The sequence below is a fragment of the Spermophilus citellus genome (assembly GCF_964194105.1).
Source record: "Spermophilus citellus genome assembly, chromosome: 2".
NCBI classification, from domain to species: Eukaryota; Metazoa; Chordata; class Mammalia; order Rodentia; family Sciuridae; genus Spermophilus; species Spermophilus citellus.
In genome coordinates, this window is record NC_138183.1 from 38656672 (window position 1) to 38674697 (window position 18026).

The window sequence follows — 18026 nt, forward strand, 5'->3', positions numbered from 1 at the left end:
GCACTTGGAGGGGGTGTGCAGTAGGCAGAATAATGCTCCCCCCCAAATGTCCACATCCTAATCCCCAGATCCTATAAATATGACACTTTGCATGGCAAAAGGGACTTTGCAGATGTGATTAAGTTAAAGACCTTGAGATGGGGAGATTATCCCGGATTATCTGCATGGATTTAATGTAATCACAAGAGTTCTTATAAGGGAAAAGTAGAGGCAGGAGAGTCAGAGAATGAGATGTGACGACAGAAGCAGATGTCAGAATGATGCGATTGCTAGCTAGATGAGGGCCATGGAATGCGGGCAGCCTTTGAAAGCTGGAAAAGAAAACAAAACAGGTGCTCTCCATGAGCCTCCAGAAGGAACACAGCCCTGCTGACACCTGATTTTTAGCTCAGTAAAAATGCTTTTGAACTTCTGACCTCTAGAACTGTAAGACAATGAATTGATGTTGTTTTAAGACATGATGTTTGTGGTCATTTACTACGACAGCAACAGGAAACAAATACCATAGGCATTCAGGGAAGATTGACCTGAACTCTACTTTTATGAGTGGAAGAGACAAGCTCCCACAGATGGCACTATTTTTCTGGGACAGTTGGGAAGCAGTCCCTCTAGAAGTCAGGGGGATAGATGAAATGATCCTCAGCTCTTCTGATGATAATAACGAAAGCCTTCCTTAGTTTCCCACAGCTCAGCCCTGCCACCTTGGACTCCAGGAACAGAATTTTTGCAGTCTCTAGAGGCAGGGGACTAACCCAAGTCTGGCCTGAAGAATGGCCTCGGTTTCCAGAGGGTTCCAAACTTCAAACATGGCCCAGAGGCCATGGTGCCAAGCTGGGCGCAGGCTTCCAGGCAGTAGGGCTTTTCCAGGCACTCTCATTGGATTAGAAGTCTTATTTAAACAGTGTGGGAAATAAGAGCAAGGCCTTGGAGACAGAATACATCAAGCAGGACATTTAATTTGATTTAGGGAAAATGAGGCAAACATTTGAGAACCTAATAACTAACCAGTAATTAAACTAACAATGGGAATGCCCTTACACTACAACCCAGCAAGCATAGTGGCCTTTATGGACTGTATTTACAAAGAGACCTGACAACATAATTAGTCCTGTAAATTTTACGCAGCCTGCAGCTGAGGAGTGATGGATTTTGTGTGTGGAAGATGAACAAGGAGAAATGAGGTGGATGAATTTCCATTTTCAGTAAATGAAATTAACACTTCTTAATTAGTGAAGCTGACAAATAAATGATCAGGAAAGATTTAAATCCCTACAAGTGTATCTCTGGTCTGAGCAGGCTCAGAGACAGGCCAGGATATGCTGGGACAGAACAGGAGTGAGTTTAGTCCTGGATCTTGGGGCCTGCCATTGGCCCCTCTAAGGGTGCTGCCCCAGAGGGAGGTGCTGCCCCAAAGGGAGGCTGGGTTGAAGCACAGCTGGCTCCCCTGCACTTCCACTAAGAGACCTGCTGAGGAAATTCCTGCCTCATCTCCTCTGTGATCGCCTCAGGACCACACAGAGTTTCCAGGATCTGTTCCACCATCCCTGCCTGACAGACCATGCACAGGCCCAATTTCCCTGCTATGAACTGGCTAATGAGCTGGAAAGGACCCTCTCGTACAGCAGGCGGACATAATTTCACCCCAGCAGTTCCAGGGCCATTTCTTCCTGGACTAGCTGTCTTTGCTCTCCAACATTCCTCTACCTGCCCTCACCTGCTGACAGCCTCTTACTTCACTCTGCTGGGAACAAGGAGCCTGGCTTCAGGGACATCACAGTATCTTCCCTTTAAGAAGCCTAATATGGGGGCATGCAGCTGCCCTAAAGGGGATGCAGGTGTGGATGCTTCTGAGCTGTTGTAGGCAGCTCCCAGATCCCCTTTTCCCTACCTACTTGTTTCTTACCTGACTCCAGCCAAGCTCCAGTCTTTCCTAGGGTACATGCCTACCTTACCAAAGTTTTATGTGACTGGGTCACAGAATAAACATCTAGAAATTTCAGGCAAAAGGAAATGCATGAGGTCTGGATTCAGTTCACCAAGGTCAAAACCAGAAACAAACACAAATTCTCATTCCAGTGTTTGTCCTCATGACAAAATCTGATTATGGGGATGGGGGTTGGTAGTTGGGAGCTTCCAAAGATTGTGACAGAAGCTGGTGAGACCAACTGCTCTTCAGAAAGACCCCATCCGGCAACTAGGGTGTCCTCTGCCTGCCTCCACTTTGTGCTTTTTCTTCCATGGAGGTACCTGGATACTCAAGAGCATGGGTCTCCCAGAGGTGATCTCAGGAGTAGATGATGGGACCTTCCTGGGTCCCAGCCCAGGCTGGCTCTCCTCTGGCCTCTGCAAGTGGTACTGAAATATGAAAGGCTCTATAAAAGATGCCCATCTGAAAACTGCCAACAACTCCTGTACCAGTGACAGCAACAGTAAATATTGCTGTCACTGCTCCTGGGCCTTGCTCCCCAAAAGATTCACCTCTGATTCCCAGCCCCTTTATTCTGCCTGGGACCCCTGAAAGTACTGCAAGAAAGCCGGGGAAAAGACTGAGCCAAATCAGCAATGGTTGCTCTTCATGTGTAAGTGGTTCCTACAACTCGTAGGGCACGTTTACTTCTTTACTCTCACATGTGACTCAACACAGCCCTGATACAGAGGCCTGGCAGGTTATCAGCCTTATCATCAATAAGGTGACCAAGACCCAGAGTACACCACTGAGAAGTGATTCCAGGGGAAGGGCTGTAGCTGATTGTGGATAGCACTCAGGCATCTGGATATGGCTAAAAGGGCCAAGGAGGACAAAGAGATCCTTCCTGTGTATGTGCCTGTCCATAGGAGGCTGCCAGGCCTTTCAGCTTTGATGTCATCACTTTGTGGGGGATGAATTATCCTTCTCTACTGCTACTGACTAAACAGCCTCCATTTTGACCCCAACCAGCTGACACTGCTTCTGACCCTGATGGAGAATAGGATAGAACTGAGTTTCTTCTCCCATCTTCTGGGGAGATCACACACCCTCACCTCATCCTGAGCAGAGAGCCTGGACTGAGAGCAGCCTCAAAGGGGGGTCCACACCTACTCCTGGGTGAATTTGCCCAACCCCCAGGCCCTGTTCCAGACCCAGTAGCTGCAGCAGAGGGGAAGAATGTGCTAGTTCTCTGCCAGAGGGGGAGGGTGCTTCCCATTTGGCAGCAGCCCACCCTCAGGAGTGGGGACACAAAGCAGGCATTTAGGGCATCCTCAAAGGCAGCCCAGTCCACAGGACTGGGAGCAGCTCCAAAGTCTCCTCCCTGAGAGGAATGACAAACATCAACTCCTCCTTGCACTCCCTCCCTCTCCCCCACCCTGGTCAAAGAATGGGCTGACAGGCGATCTGAGGGGCAGCAACCAGGAGCTTGTTTGCCTGCCAGCCAGCAGCAGCTTGTAGAATGGAGAGGTTTTCTGTTCTCAGAAGCTGATTCTCCCAGCCAGAGAACACACGGTTAGCAATGGGGAGGTGCGACTAATGCGAAGTATAGGGCCCTCTCCTGTTGGAAAGGGGGAATGTCCAGGCCAGCACAGCAGTAGAGACTTCTGCTTGGACCAAGTAACATAAAGGAAAACCAAATTGCCCAGACACAATTATCAGTGGGTGCTGCTTCTCTGCCCCGAGTGTGTAAATGGCAGAGGCAGGAACATTTGGACAACAGTGGTCTTCCAGGGATCCAGAGCCAAGTCATGAATTTCAAGCACTTGTCCTCACCTCCACTCACAACCCTGCTCCAGGGCCTGGTCAAGAAGGCTAGGAGAGGATGCAGGAGAGGGCCTCCATCGCACTCCACAGCTGTGTTTAAGATCATCCCATCTTTCCCTGAGATGCCTGCACCAGACTCCAGTATCAGGCCTGCAATTCCTCTTTGAAGTGGACCTGTCCCTACCCTTCTCAAATTCCTTCAGTGGTTTCCCCTCAGGAGAAGCTCCAAGCTTCTTGGAATGGCTTACCAAGCCCTTTGAGGGCTGACCCTGGTCCCTTGACAGCTCCATTTCCTGCCATTTCTCTCATGCCTCCAGACTTAAACTATGCTAGCCCCTCTGCCAGAGTGCTCTCTCTTCCTTCAAGGCTCAGTTGGCATATTCAGCTTGATATATTCCTTATTCAACACTAATTGCCCATAGGATTATGGGTCTTTCCATCAGACTGTGGATCTCCCAGGGGGTATCCTAGTCATCTTCACATTTCTCACACCCAGCCAAGAACTCTGCACAGGGTAGGTACTTAGTGTTTGCTGTTTGCACGAGCCAATGAAAGAATAGCTGGATCACTTACAGGAGCCATGTCCTACTGCAAACAGATCCTTGTACTTTGGATTCCTGCAAAAGAAATATGAACCCATTGGCACAGGAAGTGGACATGTCCCTTCCATGGACATTAGTGCCTAACTACACTGCATATATTTACTGTCCAACTTGGGCGTTTACCAGCTGGGAGACGTTGGATTATTCTGCAGTCCCATAGGAATCACAGTCCTGCTTTTCCCATGTTGCCACGAGTCACACTCAAGGTTGTTAAGCGCAATAAAGGGGGGCTACTCTGAGCAGCAGGGGCTCTGGGTTTGCTGCAATGTCTATACTCACCAGCAGAGGGCGGTGACGGCCAGGTGCTTGGCTTTGTCGTTTTGGAACTTCCAGAGCGGCAGCAGTGTACCCTCCTGGTCCCGGTATTCGTCAGCAGCATCCTCATAGTACTTAAAATCTTAAACACACACAGGTAGAGTCAGCCTCCTGACTGCCACTTTTCAGCAAAGCCAGATTCACCAATTACTGTCTCATCAGGCAATACAATGAACCTCTTTGTGTTTCCGGGTAGGAATAACAGTACCTATCTCAAAGGACTGCTATGAGGATATGTTGAGTTAATATATGCAAAGTGCTTAGAAAAATGCCTGGTACACAGTAACTTCTTTTTATGTATTAGCTATTGTTACTGTCATTGTTGTTGGAAGCAAATTACAATAAAGTAGCCATGTGCTCATGGATAGAATCCGAGGTTGCAGCCCTTGTCCCCATGAGTTTCCCCAGCACTTCAGAGGACTCAGATTGGAGCAGCCAAATTTCAAGGTTTCAGCTGCCAGAGGCTGATTAATAGTTCTATTCATTCTGCCTCCTAAATCCCTAAAATGCAGCTCATCCTCATATCCACTGCCAAACCTCACTATAATGAAGCTGCCTGGATCCCCCATGGATTCCCCAAGCTCAACTTCATCTGCCTCAAAATTGTTTCTGCCTCCCATTTTCTCTAAGCTAGGTAGAAACCTCATCTTTCCACATGTCTAAACCAGAAACCTAGGTAATCCTTGACTGATTTCCTTTTACCAGTTGTTATAGTTTACTCCAGAATATCCTTTTAATCCATTCATTTCTCTCTAAACCAATGCCCAAGTTCAGGTCCCAGATTCCTTCATCTGAGTTATTACAGCTTCCTTCTAACTGGTCTCCCTACCATTATAACCCCTCCTCCAGCCCACATTCCACAGAACTACCAGATGGAGAGCAAACAAACTCTACCACACCACTCTTCTCATCCCAGTGGAACCCCCCCCCCCATGGCTCTCCTTATACATCGGCTCCCTGGTCAAACCAAGGCTATTGGCCTCCACCTTCACATCATTTCAAGCCAGCTGTCCATGTATCCTCTATACCAAATAGTGCCAATGAGTCAAGTTATCTCATGTTTCTATATGTTTCTATATACTTTGTGTTTCTGTGTTTCCATGTATAAAATGTCCTGGTTTTCCTGGCACATTCTTACTCTCGATCCAGATCAAATTCCTCCCCCACCCCCGCTCTGTAAGGTATTTTTTTTTTTTTTTTTTTTTGAGATGAGGTCTCATTATGTTGCCTAGGCTGGTATTGAACTCCTGGGCTCAAGCAATCCTTCTGCCTTAGCCCGCCAAGCTGCTGGACTTTACTCTTGCACAACCATGCTTGGATTATTTTCTTTTGAGTAGAGCTATTTTCTTCCTCTTTTTATATTCCTGCCTCTTCTCTACTAAAACATCTGTAACACAATTATTCTGCCTATTTTCCCTACTGTACAACTCCTAGAGAGAAGGAAATGTGTGACATTCATTCCAAGGTCCTCAGTGCCTAGCACAGGGTAGCCACACAGCAGCACCCAATGACCATTTGAAGAATGCAAGGAAATAAAGAAACTGAAGTGAAATGGTTTCTCGGTTTTCTTTCCAAACAAGAATGACCAACTAGAAAATGAACCTCTAATCCAAAATAGTCAAGGTCAAGCCCAGGCATTGCTCCAGCCTTTCTCACAATGGCCCATACCTTGAGGTTGTGAGATTACATTCAGATTTCAAAAATGTCTTGAAACAAAAAAGATTCAAGTGGTCAGAAAGGCGTGAGCCTTGATCACATCAGAGATTCCTGAGCTTGGGGTGTCTTTGAAAGTACCTCATTTCAGAGAGATTAATTGGTAACACTTCTCTATTTTCACTTCTCCTTCATGATTACACTTTCCCAAAGGAAAAAGAGTATGCAATTAAAAAAATCAAAGTTCAATGCATTTTTATGTGACTGTGTTCTTATAAATGAAAGTGGTTCACAAGGCCAGTTTCTCCATGGATATTAATCAGGTTTGCAGCCCTTTGGCGGGCCAATTGCATAGGCTGGGTTTCAGGAAGCCAAGCTGTGTGAGCGACAAATTCATTCACAGCTGCTGTGTACTTTGACAGCTTTGAAAAGCACTCAAGGTCGTTTTCCAGCCTGAATGATAACAAGGGGGCTTGTTTAGGCTCCTAGTCTTGGCAGCCTTGGTTTTTATGTCCCATGGGTGAGCAATGAACATCAAGTCACCAAGAAGAGCCCTAGGCTGTCAGCAAAGGAGACCAGCCAGCAGCAAGGAGTTGCCAACTCTGGGGAGGCAGCTGCTCCAAATAAATGCACAACCTCTTAGGGAAATACAAGCCACTTGGGAATGTGCTGTTCATGCCATGGGAAGGATTCCGTTTCCCTGGCACTGTCAAAGACACCAGAATTTCCCAGGCCCCTGGATTTAAGCATTTCTGAATCAATCTCTTTCTTCACCTCATCACTAATTAATCATCAGGATAGATCTATTGAATGTGTTTATTTGAAACATCTCCTCTGCTCCATGGCTCTGTAGCTTCATGGTAAAGTGGTTAGGCAATGGATCCAAGGGGCCTGTGTTCAAATTCTGGTTCAATTACTCAGAGCTCCCACTAGCTATGATTTTTGAACAAGTAGCAACACCCAGGACTGAGTTTCTCCTCTATAAGTTGAAGATAATAATGGTATTCACTTCACAGAGTAAAACTGTCAGGAAAAAAAATAAAATAATACACATAATCCAGACAGCACAATACTTTACACATAGGCCACACACAGTGAAAGCTGGTGCTGTTTTCCATTATTATTGTTCCTTTTCTCCATTCCCTATGATTTAGGTGTGGCAAAACCCATTCCAACCTGCACCTTTACCTTTATCCTTGTATTCTGCTTACTCACATCTTCCTCCATCTCAGTTCTCACTGAGCTGTGTCTCTGCCTAGTAGGCTTCAATGCCTCTGAACTATCTGTGGAGAAATCTCAAATCCCTTGTGATATCCAAGGCACTTCATAAACTGGTTCCAACCACCCTTCCAGCCTGAACTCTCACCACTTTTGCTGCCCCTTGTTCCCCGAGTCCATTCCTATGCATTCTTGCCATCAAGTCACTGCTCATGCTATCCTCTGCCCATAACATCTTCTCTTCTGCCAAACTCCTACTCAGACTCTGCTGTCCCTTGACATCTAGCTCAGACCTCCCTGAAGCCTTCCTTGACTGCTCCCACTCATAACTTATCTTCCCTTTTCCTTTGGTGAGGATTTCCCAAGCAGTTTCTGTCTAGCTGGTATATTCTGGCATTATAGCAACTCCAACTGAGTAGAGAACAGAACACAGAATGAAGCTCAAGACCTAGGTTTGCGCCCCCTCTGCCAACTCACTAGCCAGGTGACACTGGCTCAGATGTCTCATGTGCAAAGTAAGAGTAATCATCTTTGCTCTGTCTTCTTCCCAGGAATATTAGGAAGATGACATTGGATCACTAATGTGCAGGCATTTCTTGCTATATCATTGTCAGCTCTCAACATTAAGGCCATTGTTTCTTATGCCATTGTTCATGGTTGACTTGTGTAAGTCTTGTCCTCTCGGTGACAGCCAGAGGAGGGAGGAATTTTTTTCTTTCTCTTGCATATATAAGAATTAGCACGGGATACTCAAATATCAGTTTTTATGAGGAGTTTTTAATATGAGCACAAGAAATCTTACCCTGAGCAACATCATCATATGTATTCTGATTGACCATTCGCTCCACAATTTTAGCTGCTTGGGTCACTTTGGTGATATCATCACTCTGTGGGAACACAGAAACCACACATCCTAATAAGCATTTGGCAAGGTAATATGCCCTAAGGTTGGGAAGACTTGCAATTGGTTCAGCAATTTCTCCCCAACATGACTAAACCAAATGGCTCTGTAATGGTATCTCTGCATGGCTCAAGGTCCAACTCACTTCACCACTGCCTTCCAAGAACCCCTCCCTCACAGGTGGCACAAGGGATATCAGCTGACATATCTGGGCCCTGGACAGAGTATGCTTCACATTCTTTCATTCTGGGATTGTTTTGGAGAAGGCATCTCTCTGTGTACTAGATAAGGCACCAGAGAGAGCCAAGGCAGGTGTTGAAGGGGAGCACAGCTAAGAATAGGTAAGAGGCATCTTTGGTGGGAACAGAGAGGTTTCACTAGCTCAGGGAATAACAGACACCCATTACAGGCCTCTGAAATCTCCTGGTCCAACCCCCTTATTTAGTCACAAGTCAAGGAAGCCACCAAAGCCTAAAGAAGAGAGAGATATGCTTGCACACATAGAATATGAGGGAGAACTGAGACTCCTAATTCCAGGCCTTTCCCACTGCCCAGACCAAAGTAAAAGCAAGAAGTTTTGTATCAGGAAAAATGACTCATTTTGAGTATCATAAATCCACAAGGTGAATCACTAGGCAAGTTAATAGAGGAGCAAAGAGTTTGAGATTAGCAAGAAAGGACCAAAGAGTTTAGAGCAGATGGCAGGAGTGAGCCAGCTGAGTGGACAACCCTCTGAGGGCCAGGCCTATGGCTCCTGAGGATTGGCTCTATTGGGACTGCAGTGTCATGTCATGGTGAAGAGAATAGGTTCCAGAAACACATGAACCTGCATTTCTATCCTATCCCACTGCTTAGGAGCTAGATGACATCTTTGAGCAAGTTACTTAATTTCTTTGAGTCACTGAGTCCGTGTGACAAAATGAGAATGGATGGCAGCATCTGCCTCGTACAGTCATTATGAGGATTAAATGCAATAATGCACAAGTTCTGACTTAACCCATTTCCTGGTGGTGACTGTAAAAGTGGTGTCAGAGAAAACATGCAGAAGTGTGATGGAGCCTTATAAGTTGTATCTGGGAAACTGCTTTTGGGGGGTGTTTTGCATCAATTCGACTCAAAATTTTTTATCAGAAACAGACTGAGGACAGACATCAGAGTCTTAAAATCACGGACCTCAGAGCTCACCTGGTCCCAGCTACTCCCCTTACTCCCAGACTAAAAGCACAACCCGATCCTCTTGGCTGCTTCCCCTCAAGCCTAACTCTCTGCACACGAGAGAACATTCCCTGTGGCCAGATGGTTAGTTAGCTGACACCTGCTTCCCTGGGTGTTCTATTATGGTCCTAACTCTGTCCTCTAGCCTTAAGGAACTGTACGCCTAACAACAGCTCCTCTGATGTAGCAGAACCGTGCTTTATTCTCCAAAGTCAGCACTTCCTGAGGTACCTCTGCCAAGCTCATCAGCCATGGTATGGCATATTAATAACAATAGCCACCATCTATTGATCAGTAACAGGCAAGTACTATATTTGGGGCTTTACATATATTATCTTGGGTTCTCGTGACAATCTTTTAAAGTATGGATTGTTAGGATGGTTTTACAGATGAAGAAAAAGGTTTCACCAAGCCCCAGCTAATAAGTGCCAAAGCCAGGATATAAATCCAGGTCTGTGGACTCTAGGGCCCATATTCTTGCCTCATATGGAGGGTCAGTCCCTCCTTAGCCTGATTACCCTCTCCTGGTTCTGAAAGACTCAGGGCTCCAGATATCCTCCAAGGACAGTACAGTGGCTTATTACCTCCCTTGTTCTGGATGTTATGCCACTTGAGCAGTCACATTCCTTTATTGGTTCTGACTAAACTTATGGCTTCAGAGCCCTTTTACCCATTCCTGCCTAATCAGATCAGACAAGCTTGCATTCAGTTCTGTGCATTCACCCAAATCATTAATGAGACTGAGACATGAGGCCCATCATTGGAAACCTTCCTACAGAGTATCACAACCTGTTCTCTTGTCTCCCCTCCTGCACAGCTGAGTTTTTTTTAAAAATAAACTTAAATAGACACTGGGCCTTGGCAAAGCAAAGATGACTGTCACTCCCATTCTATCCCCTAGACAACCTGGTATTCACATTCAGAGCTCAATTCCTTTAAGAAGAAGTTGTGGGCTGGGGATGTGGCTCAAGCAGTAGTGTGCTCGCCTGCTCACTCAAAAAAAAAAAAAAAAAAAAAAAAAAAAAAGAAAAAGAAAAGAAAAAAAGAAGAAGAGGTTGTATACCAAGACACTCACTTGGGAATGGGTTACATTATACTTTCCAGTGTCCTGCCTCCACTGTGGCTTCTTGGTCCAGAGGGATGGAATCTGCCTATTTTACAGCCTGCCATGTCAGTCAAGCTGGAAGAGCCCAGTGTGATACAGGGGGGAAATCCCTCCTCTGAAAGTGTTATGTACCAACTCTGGCAGGGCTTAGACTCCAGGTAAGTTTCCAGTTAGCCACAGAGACTTTTCTTCTGGTTTCTGGGTTTTGATGATTATAATTGGGGTTTCTGCAACTATGGGTCCCAGAACAGAGCCCACAACCAAACCCTGATGGATCTTAAGCAAACCTTGACACAAATCAAAGGCTCCTCTGATGCCTCTAACCTCTGGGAAATGATGCAGGAGGAGCCAAGGACCACATAACAATCCTCAGGATAGGGGTTTCTTTCACTTTAGAGTTCCAGTACCTAGTATGGTTATGATCACTGAATGCCTGGTCAGTGATTGAATGAAACTTAATTGGAAGAATTTCTATTAAGTCATAGAGGGGAACCATTAAACCTTCTGACTGTGACAACATCAGGGTTGTGGAATGGAAAATTGAGAGGAAGTGAGCACACCTCAGACAAAGAAAGCAGAACTTCTTTAACTCTTATTCTGGAGTGGAGCAGAACTGCTTCCCAGACAACTGCCATGGGAGCTCTCCGAGGTGCTGAAATCAGCCCCCAGTTTCCTGAAGATCTCTTCCATTGAAGGTCACACCCATCCTGATCTCCACACTGGGACCCTGACTCCTGACCCAGATTTCTCTCTGTCAGAGGGATAGGTGTAGCCCTTGAACATCTCCATGGTTGCATCACTATAACTCCCCTACTAACCCCAAACCTATGTTGGCTACACCCCTCCACATACCCCAATCATGAGCTTTGTAAAAACTCCCACATTGCTCCTCATGGTAAATCCAGCCCAGGATGGCCATATTCATTATCCTGGTGTTGATGGTACCTGTGATCATCTCTTGTCTGGATCCTAGCCCTGAAGACTCACCTTAAGTACCAGGCACATTAAACCCAAGGACTGAAAGCAGAAGAGCCTCTCACCCTCCCAAACCCCAGGGAAGTGATGCTTTATTCTCACAGCCCATCTCCACTCTAGAAAGACCCCCACAGGAGGCATATGGCACTTTCAATAGAGTATTTCTTCTGTTATTCCCTCGCCCAATGATCCTGAACCCCTGTTAACTTCCAGACCTATATCAAATTGGCAGGGGGTGGGGAGAGGGTAGTGATGGTGGTGGAATATCAGAGGCAATTGTAGTCTCTTCACATCTTCCCCCAAGGAAAGAACTATTCACACCTCCACATTAGCCCCTCTTTTTTAAAGTATCTGTGAACTCTCCCAGGCAGCCATGTTTCTGTCTACCCAGGGGCCAAGACACCACTCAGACATTATGTGACAGAGCTGTGGACACCCCCACCAAACCTGGGATTCCATAGATGTCAGCTTCCGCATGGCCATCTTCCCTGACTTTTTAGCCACTGGGGTCTTTGCCTTCTCTTTCTCTTTGGTCTTTTCCTGCTTCTCAAGCTCCTCCATGTAGGCATCATAAATCTCCCACTAGACAAGGACAGATGAGAAGGTCATTACAGGGCACAGCCTTCCCTAGCCAGCTCCTTTTCAACCTTCAGAGCTTGAGGAGTTGGTCATGTTAACCCCTATCATATGCCTCTGTAAAATTCTGTTTGGCCCATTATAGTTATGTATTCAATCTCTGCCTTCTCTGCTAACCATCAGCTCTGGATCAGGAATGAAGGAGCTCTCAGGTCACTTCTGCTTTGAACTTGTCCACTCTGAAGCCCTGATCTGGGTCTTCAGCTGGGAGATCAGCACTGCTCTAGCATGCAACCCACACCAGGCAGAATAATGGGCAAATATCAGGCCAGCTCATATGTTTGTTGGTGACTTATAAGATTTTAAATTAGGAAAATTTAAAAAAATATATAGTCTCCTCCTAGGGAGATGGAATAAATATACAAGGTTCGTGCTGGCCGTCTACTACACTGACCATACCTTGACATTAAAAGGAGAAAAACAAAAGGTAAGAGAACTGCTGCTAACTGACTATAAAGAAAGGAAAGCCCAAGGATACTAGCAGAGGAAGCAGCAAGGATCTGGGGTTGGGCAAATGCCACAGATCACACTGTTTCCTGGAGCTGGGAAGTCACTGCCACCTGGAGGCCAGATAGGCACACCTTACATTTTAAAAATTTACCCATGGGCCAGTATTCTACATTGCAAAGTACTCCAGAACTTATTATCTCATTCAGAGCCCTACAAAAATCCTGCGAGACAGCTTGTCTTTCTTTCTTGACAGAAATTGAGGCATTAAGAAAGAAATGGAGGCATGGTTTGTTCAGGATCTTACTGGAACAGCAAAATTGGAGCCTGAATGGTTCAGGTCTTCTAGCACCATGTCTTGCCCACACACTGAGGGGAAAGGAGAAGGGTCTGCAGGAATGCTATAGGCTGCTGGGAGGGCAGACTCAGAATGCTAATACTCCAGAGTCAGCTGCAAGGAGCCATGGACTCCAGAGTTCATAGGAACAACAGTTCTTCAGTTCTCCTCCATTCCTAGAAGAAGCCCCAGAAGCCACACTCATTTCTATTTTGGGTAGCATTGCCCTGGGAGCACGTGATGGGTCCAGAGCTCATTTGGGAGAGACCTACTACTGTCTCACGTGTCTGATGTTCATAGACTGGATGCTTATGACAATAAACAGGGAGGTGGAGGATGACTGCCAGACGGCCAGAGGAGTGTGTGTGTGTGTGTGTGTGTGTGTGTGTGTGTGTGTGTTACTGGGATTGAACCCAGGGCTTTATGAATGCAAGGCAAACAGTCTACCAACTGAGCTATATCCCCAGCCCCAGAGGAGTCCTTAGCCAGGCCAGTCTCCTTTGCTGCTGAGTGTGATGAGGATGCATGGGACTGGAGGTGGTGATGGATTTCAGACTGGCCCAGGGTCTTACCTGATTGGCTGTGGCCGAAAAGTTTGTCCTGGGAGGAGGCTCCATCTGGCAATCTCTATCCTAGAAAACAATGACAACAGGAAACCCACAGAAATCCCTCAACTACTTCACTTAACAATACATTTTTGGGAGAAGCATTTTGGTCGGATCTCAAGAAGGAGTAGGACATAGCTGGGGAAGTAGAGAAACCTGGGCAAAGAATTGAATGATACATACAAAACCCACATTTTTCAATTCTGGCCTCCTTCAGAAGAGGTCTCAGCTAGAAAGTAAAGTCAGTGAAGCTTGATTGTGCCAGTTTTAACCAAGATAAACTCCAACTGGTGGTGGACAGATCTACAAGAAGCCACCCCACTGCCACACTCCAGACACAGGGCATAGAGGTCAGCCTCCCATGGACCCAGAGGAATACCCCTTGCCCTAAGAAGGCTTCTCCCTAATAATGGAGTCTGGCTCCACCAGGAGAAGTCACTTTCTTCCCATTATATATCACCCAAATTTCCCAATGTCAGCATAGAGACCAGAGTGATGAAGTACTTTCAAAATCTTACCCTACAGACCTCATGCTCCACCACAGATTCATTTCTGTAAAACACTGCCCTCACCTAAAGTCCTGTGAGGCTCCCACAGCCTAGTTATCAGGATCCTCCATACTTACAAGTTCCCTTGGAAATTTCATGCTTCTTCCAGTTGTTCTACCCCAAAGACCATCAACTCCAGAGGAACTGGTTCCTTGGCTGCCTACCCCCTGGCATACTATGATCTCCTCTCTTCTCCCCAGCTTCTAATTTCTCTCTCTCTCTCTCTCTCTCTCTCTCTCTCTCTATCTCTATCTCTATCTCTATCTCTATCTCTATCTCTATCTCTCTCTCTTCAAATCTCAGCCAAAGTTTCAAACCTCTCAATGGAGTTTTGGAGGCTCTAGCCTCCTGTCTCTCTACGAACTGCTTGGATGGCTTACAAGGACTTGAACATGTGCTCTCAGCTTTCCTTGAAGAAATCAACTGTGGTCTGCCCTATCAGTCCTGCCAAGCTGAGGGCTGCTTAAACTGGGGTCAGGCCTGCTTCTTCCCTGCCACAAACAGCACAGAGATTAAAAATAAAGGGATTGTGGGGCTGGGGATGTGGCTCAAGTGGTAGCGTGCTCGCCTGACATGCGTGCTGCCCGGGTTCGATCCCCAGCACCACATACAAACAAAGATGTTGTGTCTGCCGAAAACTAAAATAAATAAATAAATAAATATATTTTAAAAAAAAGGGATTGTGGTGAGGGCTCTACCCGGAGAAGGTTGTTGAAGGTCTGTGAGGCTCTCTCACTGAAGTTAAACTTGTTAGTGAGCTTCCGCTCCTTGGGCTGCCTAGGAGTCATCAATTCTTCTTCAGGTACTGTTTCAACTGCCTGGAAATAAAGACCCAGAGGACCAGGACTCAGTTGTGAAAGGAAGGTGGGGGCATTCAGAAAGGCAGACCCTGTCCTGGAATAGGAGGGAGGTGGGAGAAAGGATACTGCCAGATATGTTGGCCCCTGTAGCCTCTAACTTCTCACTTTCAGCTTCCCTCCTTCCACCCCAAGTCACCCCAAAGCCTCCACCCACGGCCTGAGCTGGAATTGGTGGGGTAGAGAGCAACATAATCCATACTTCAACTGTAGGCACATCTATTTGACTCCCAGTTTCAGCTTCAGCTTCTGCTTCCTTGGGCTCTTCATCTTCCTCAAGGTTTTCTGTGTCTGAAAGCACCACCTTGATGGACTCCTGTGAACCTTGAAAGGATACTTCCAATGAGCTCCAAGACCAGGCCCACTCCCCCAGTCCCTAGCAGGAAAGGTCTTCGTGGCTCTTGCCTTTCAGACCTTGCCTGTTTCTTGAATTCTCCTTGGCCTAAGTATCATGGATTAGCTCCCAGGCCTATTCAGGGCAGCCATGTATGAATCCTCATCTAAGAAGACCCTCTGTATGTTCCATCATAGGGATCAATTCCTCACGGTAACCAGAGAAAAGGGATAAGACGTAGGGTTGCAGCCTCAGGTTGGTCTAGAATCCTACCTGCCGCCATCTCATCGCGATAGTTCTGCCGTCGTCCTTCATCTGAATCTTTGGGGATAAGGTTCCCAACCTGGCTGAAGTGAACTGCCAGTTGATTCACAAAGCCAATAAGTTTATATGTGCCTTCCTAAGAAGAAGAAGGGGCTGAGTCAGACCAAGGTCCCCAGTGAGGCTATTGTTAGAATGTAGTTTGTCTTCATTCTTTAAGATATACAGGAAATGTAACTCACCAAACCCTCAGTTAGCCTGAGGTTTTCACAGCATTTCAGTTTAAAGAAGAGGAGTCAAATAAAATTAGGTATTTTTGAAAGTTCTCCTCAAAGACTTATTTTCAAATACCTTCTCTTTCCAACCTGAAATAGCTCCACATTTACCTGTCACTGGCTCAATTTTCTTATCTCCTATATCCATGCAAGGGATCCCAGTTCATCTGCCTCAAACAGACTCTGGGCAGTCAGATAATCATCAAATGACACAGCCTGGCCCTCTCTCCACTGTACGTTAGTGGATGCCAGAGCTGGATAGATGGTCAGAGACAACAAAATCCCTGATCCTCCTGGTTCCATCCAAGAGTAGCACAAAGATCCACAGAAGGTTTAGGTTTGACATTTGTCCAGGGCATATGGTAAATGAGAAGCAGGATTAAGCTTAAAGCCCTAAATCCCAGGCAATCTTGGCATTCATTCATTCTTCCTTTATTTTTTTGGTGGTGGAAAGGGGTGGGATCAACAAAGTTATACCAAGCTTTAAACATTTTCATTGGTTCATTCACTCTTCAACAAATAATTTTTAAAAATTTTTTTCTTAGTTGTAGTTGGAAACAATACCTTTATTTTATTTTATTGATTTTTATATGGTGCTGAGGATCAAACCCAGCACCTCACATTTGCAAGGTGAGCGCTCTATCACTGAGCCACAACCCCAGCCCTCAAGAAATAATTTTTGAGCTGCCAAAATGTGCCTAGTATGTTATATCTGTAAGATGCCCAAGGTTAAAAGCTGAGCAAAAGCAGACGCTATTCCTGTTTGCATAGAGCCTATAGTGCAGTTCTATAGATTCACCCTCACTGATCAGCATCCTAGCAACCACTAAAATTCAATTAGAGATAAGAGTCTCCTTTTCGAGTCATATGGAAAATAATTATATTTGTATGGCACACTGGGATAAACTCACAGCAGAGGAAACCAGCCCATGTGTTCCAGTTGTACCAGACCTATCTGTCCCCAGAGAGCTGGAATGTTCTGATCACATAGGTTGGAAGGCTCTGCCTTAGAAAGTCACCATGGAGTTCTTCCTGTCTCACTAACTTAGTGAGTAAGAGCCTGGTCTTTGGATGCAGGCAGAATTGGGTTCAAATCCTTAGTCTGCTCCTTATTAAATGTATGACCTTGGGCTTAACAACTCTAAACCCTACTTTCTTCATATAAAAAATAAGATAATGATATCTAATTTGCAAGATATTGTAAGTATTAAAATAATGAAAATAATTTTTCATCATTATGTCTCAGAGTCTGACACATAGTAAAAGCTCAATACTTATGTCTCAGTGCTTGACACATAATAATAATATTATGTTCAATGTTCAATAATATTATGCTCAATAAAAATGGTAACTATTATTATGATGATGAAGGTGCCCATGTGTTATGGTTTGGATAGGGAATGTCCCCCAAAGTCCCAATGTTCAGAGGTGGGGTTTTAGGCAATGATTATATCATGAGGATTCTGATCTCATCAGTGGATTAATCTATTGGTAGCTGAATGAACTACTGGGAAGTGGGACCTAGTTGGAGGAAATAGGTCACTGAGGATGTACTCTGGGTTTCTTTTCTCCCCAGTCCCTTTCTTTCTCTCCCTCTCTGTTTCCCAGCTGACATCAGCAAACTTTTCTCCACCATGACCTTTTGCCATGATGTTTTACCTCATCTCAGGCCAGAGCAATGGAGTTGCCTAACCGTGTACTAAGACTTTCAAAACCATGAGCCAAATAAACTTTCCTTTTTTAAGTTGTTCTTGTCAGGTATTTTGGTCACAATGACGCAAAGCTGACTAACACACAATGGGAATAAATTATCCTCATAGTTGTCATTTGAGGCTTCCTCTCTACCCTGTTCCCATTGACTGTGACTTTTCCCTTCAGTTTAGAAATGGAATTCAGACTCCAATGCTTCTGTGAAAGGAGGGGAGGCATTCCTGGATCAGAACCATCTGCCTCCCCTCTCCAGCCCATCAAGGGAAAGTAGCAATTTTGGAAACCTAAAGCTCTCAAGA

General features: G+C 45.6%; 1 protein-coding gene across 1 annotated transcript in view; it reads right to left on the reverse strand.

Annotated features, from left to right (window-relative positions):
* DNAI1 (dynein axonemal intermediate chain 1) overlaps positions 1–15843 on the reverse strand; it is a gene marked incomplete at its 3' end in the record, with an annotated part of 34691 nt that extends 18848 nt beyond the window's left edge. The window contains exons 1-8 of the mRNA XM_081272340.1: positions 15755–15843; positions 15350–15471; positions 14989–15108; positions 13710–13769; positions 12165–12299; positions 8324–8408; positions 4615–4732; positions 4307–4350 (exon numbers count right to left, since the gene is read on the reverse strand). Coding sequence (XP_081128466.1) covers positions 4307–4350; positions 4615–4732; positions 8324–8408; positions 12165–12299; positions 13710–13769; positions 14989–15108; positions 15350–15471; positions 15755–15764 — 694 coding nt within the window. The 5' untranslated portion in view covers positions 15765–15843. The remainder of the gene's footprint in view (positions 1–4306; positions 4351–4614; positions 4733–8323; positions 8409–12164; positions 12300–13709; positions 13770–14988; positions 15109–15349; positions 15472–15754) is intronic.
* Between the last annotated feature and the right edge of the window lie 2183 nt (positions 15844–18026).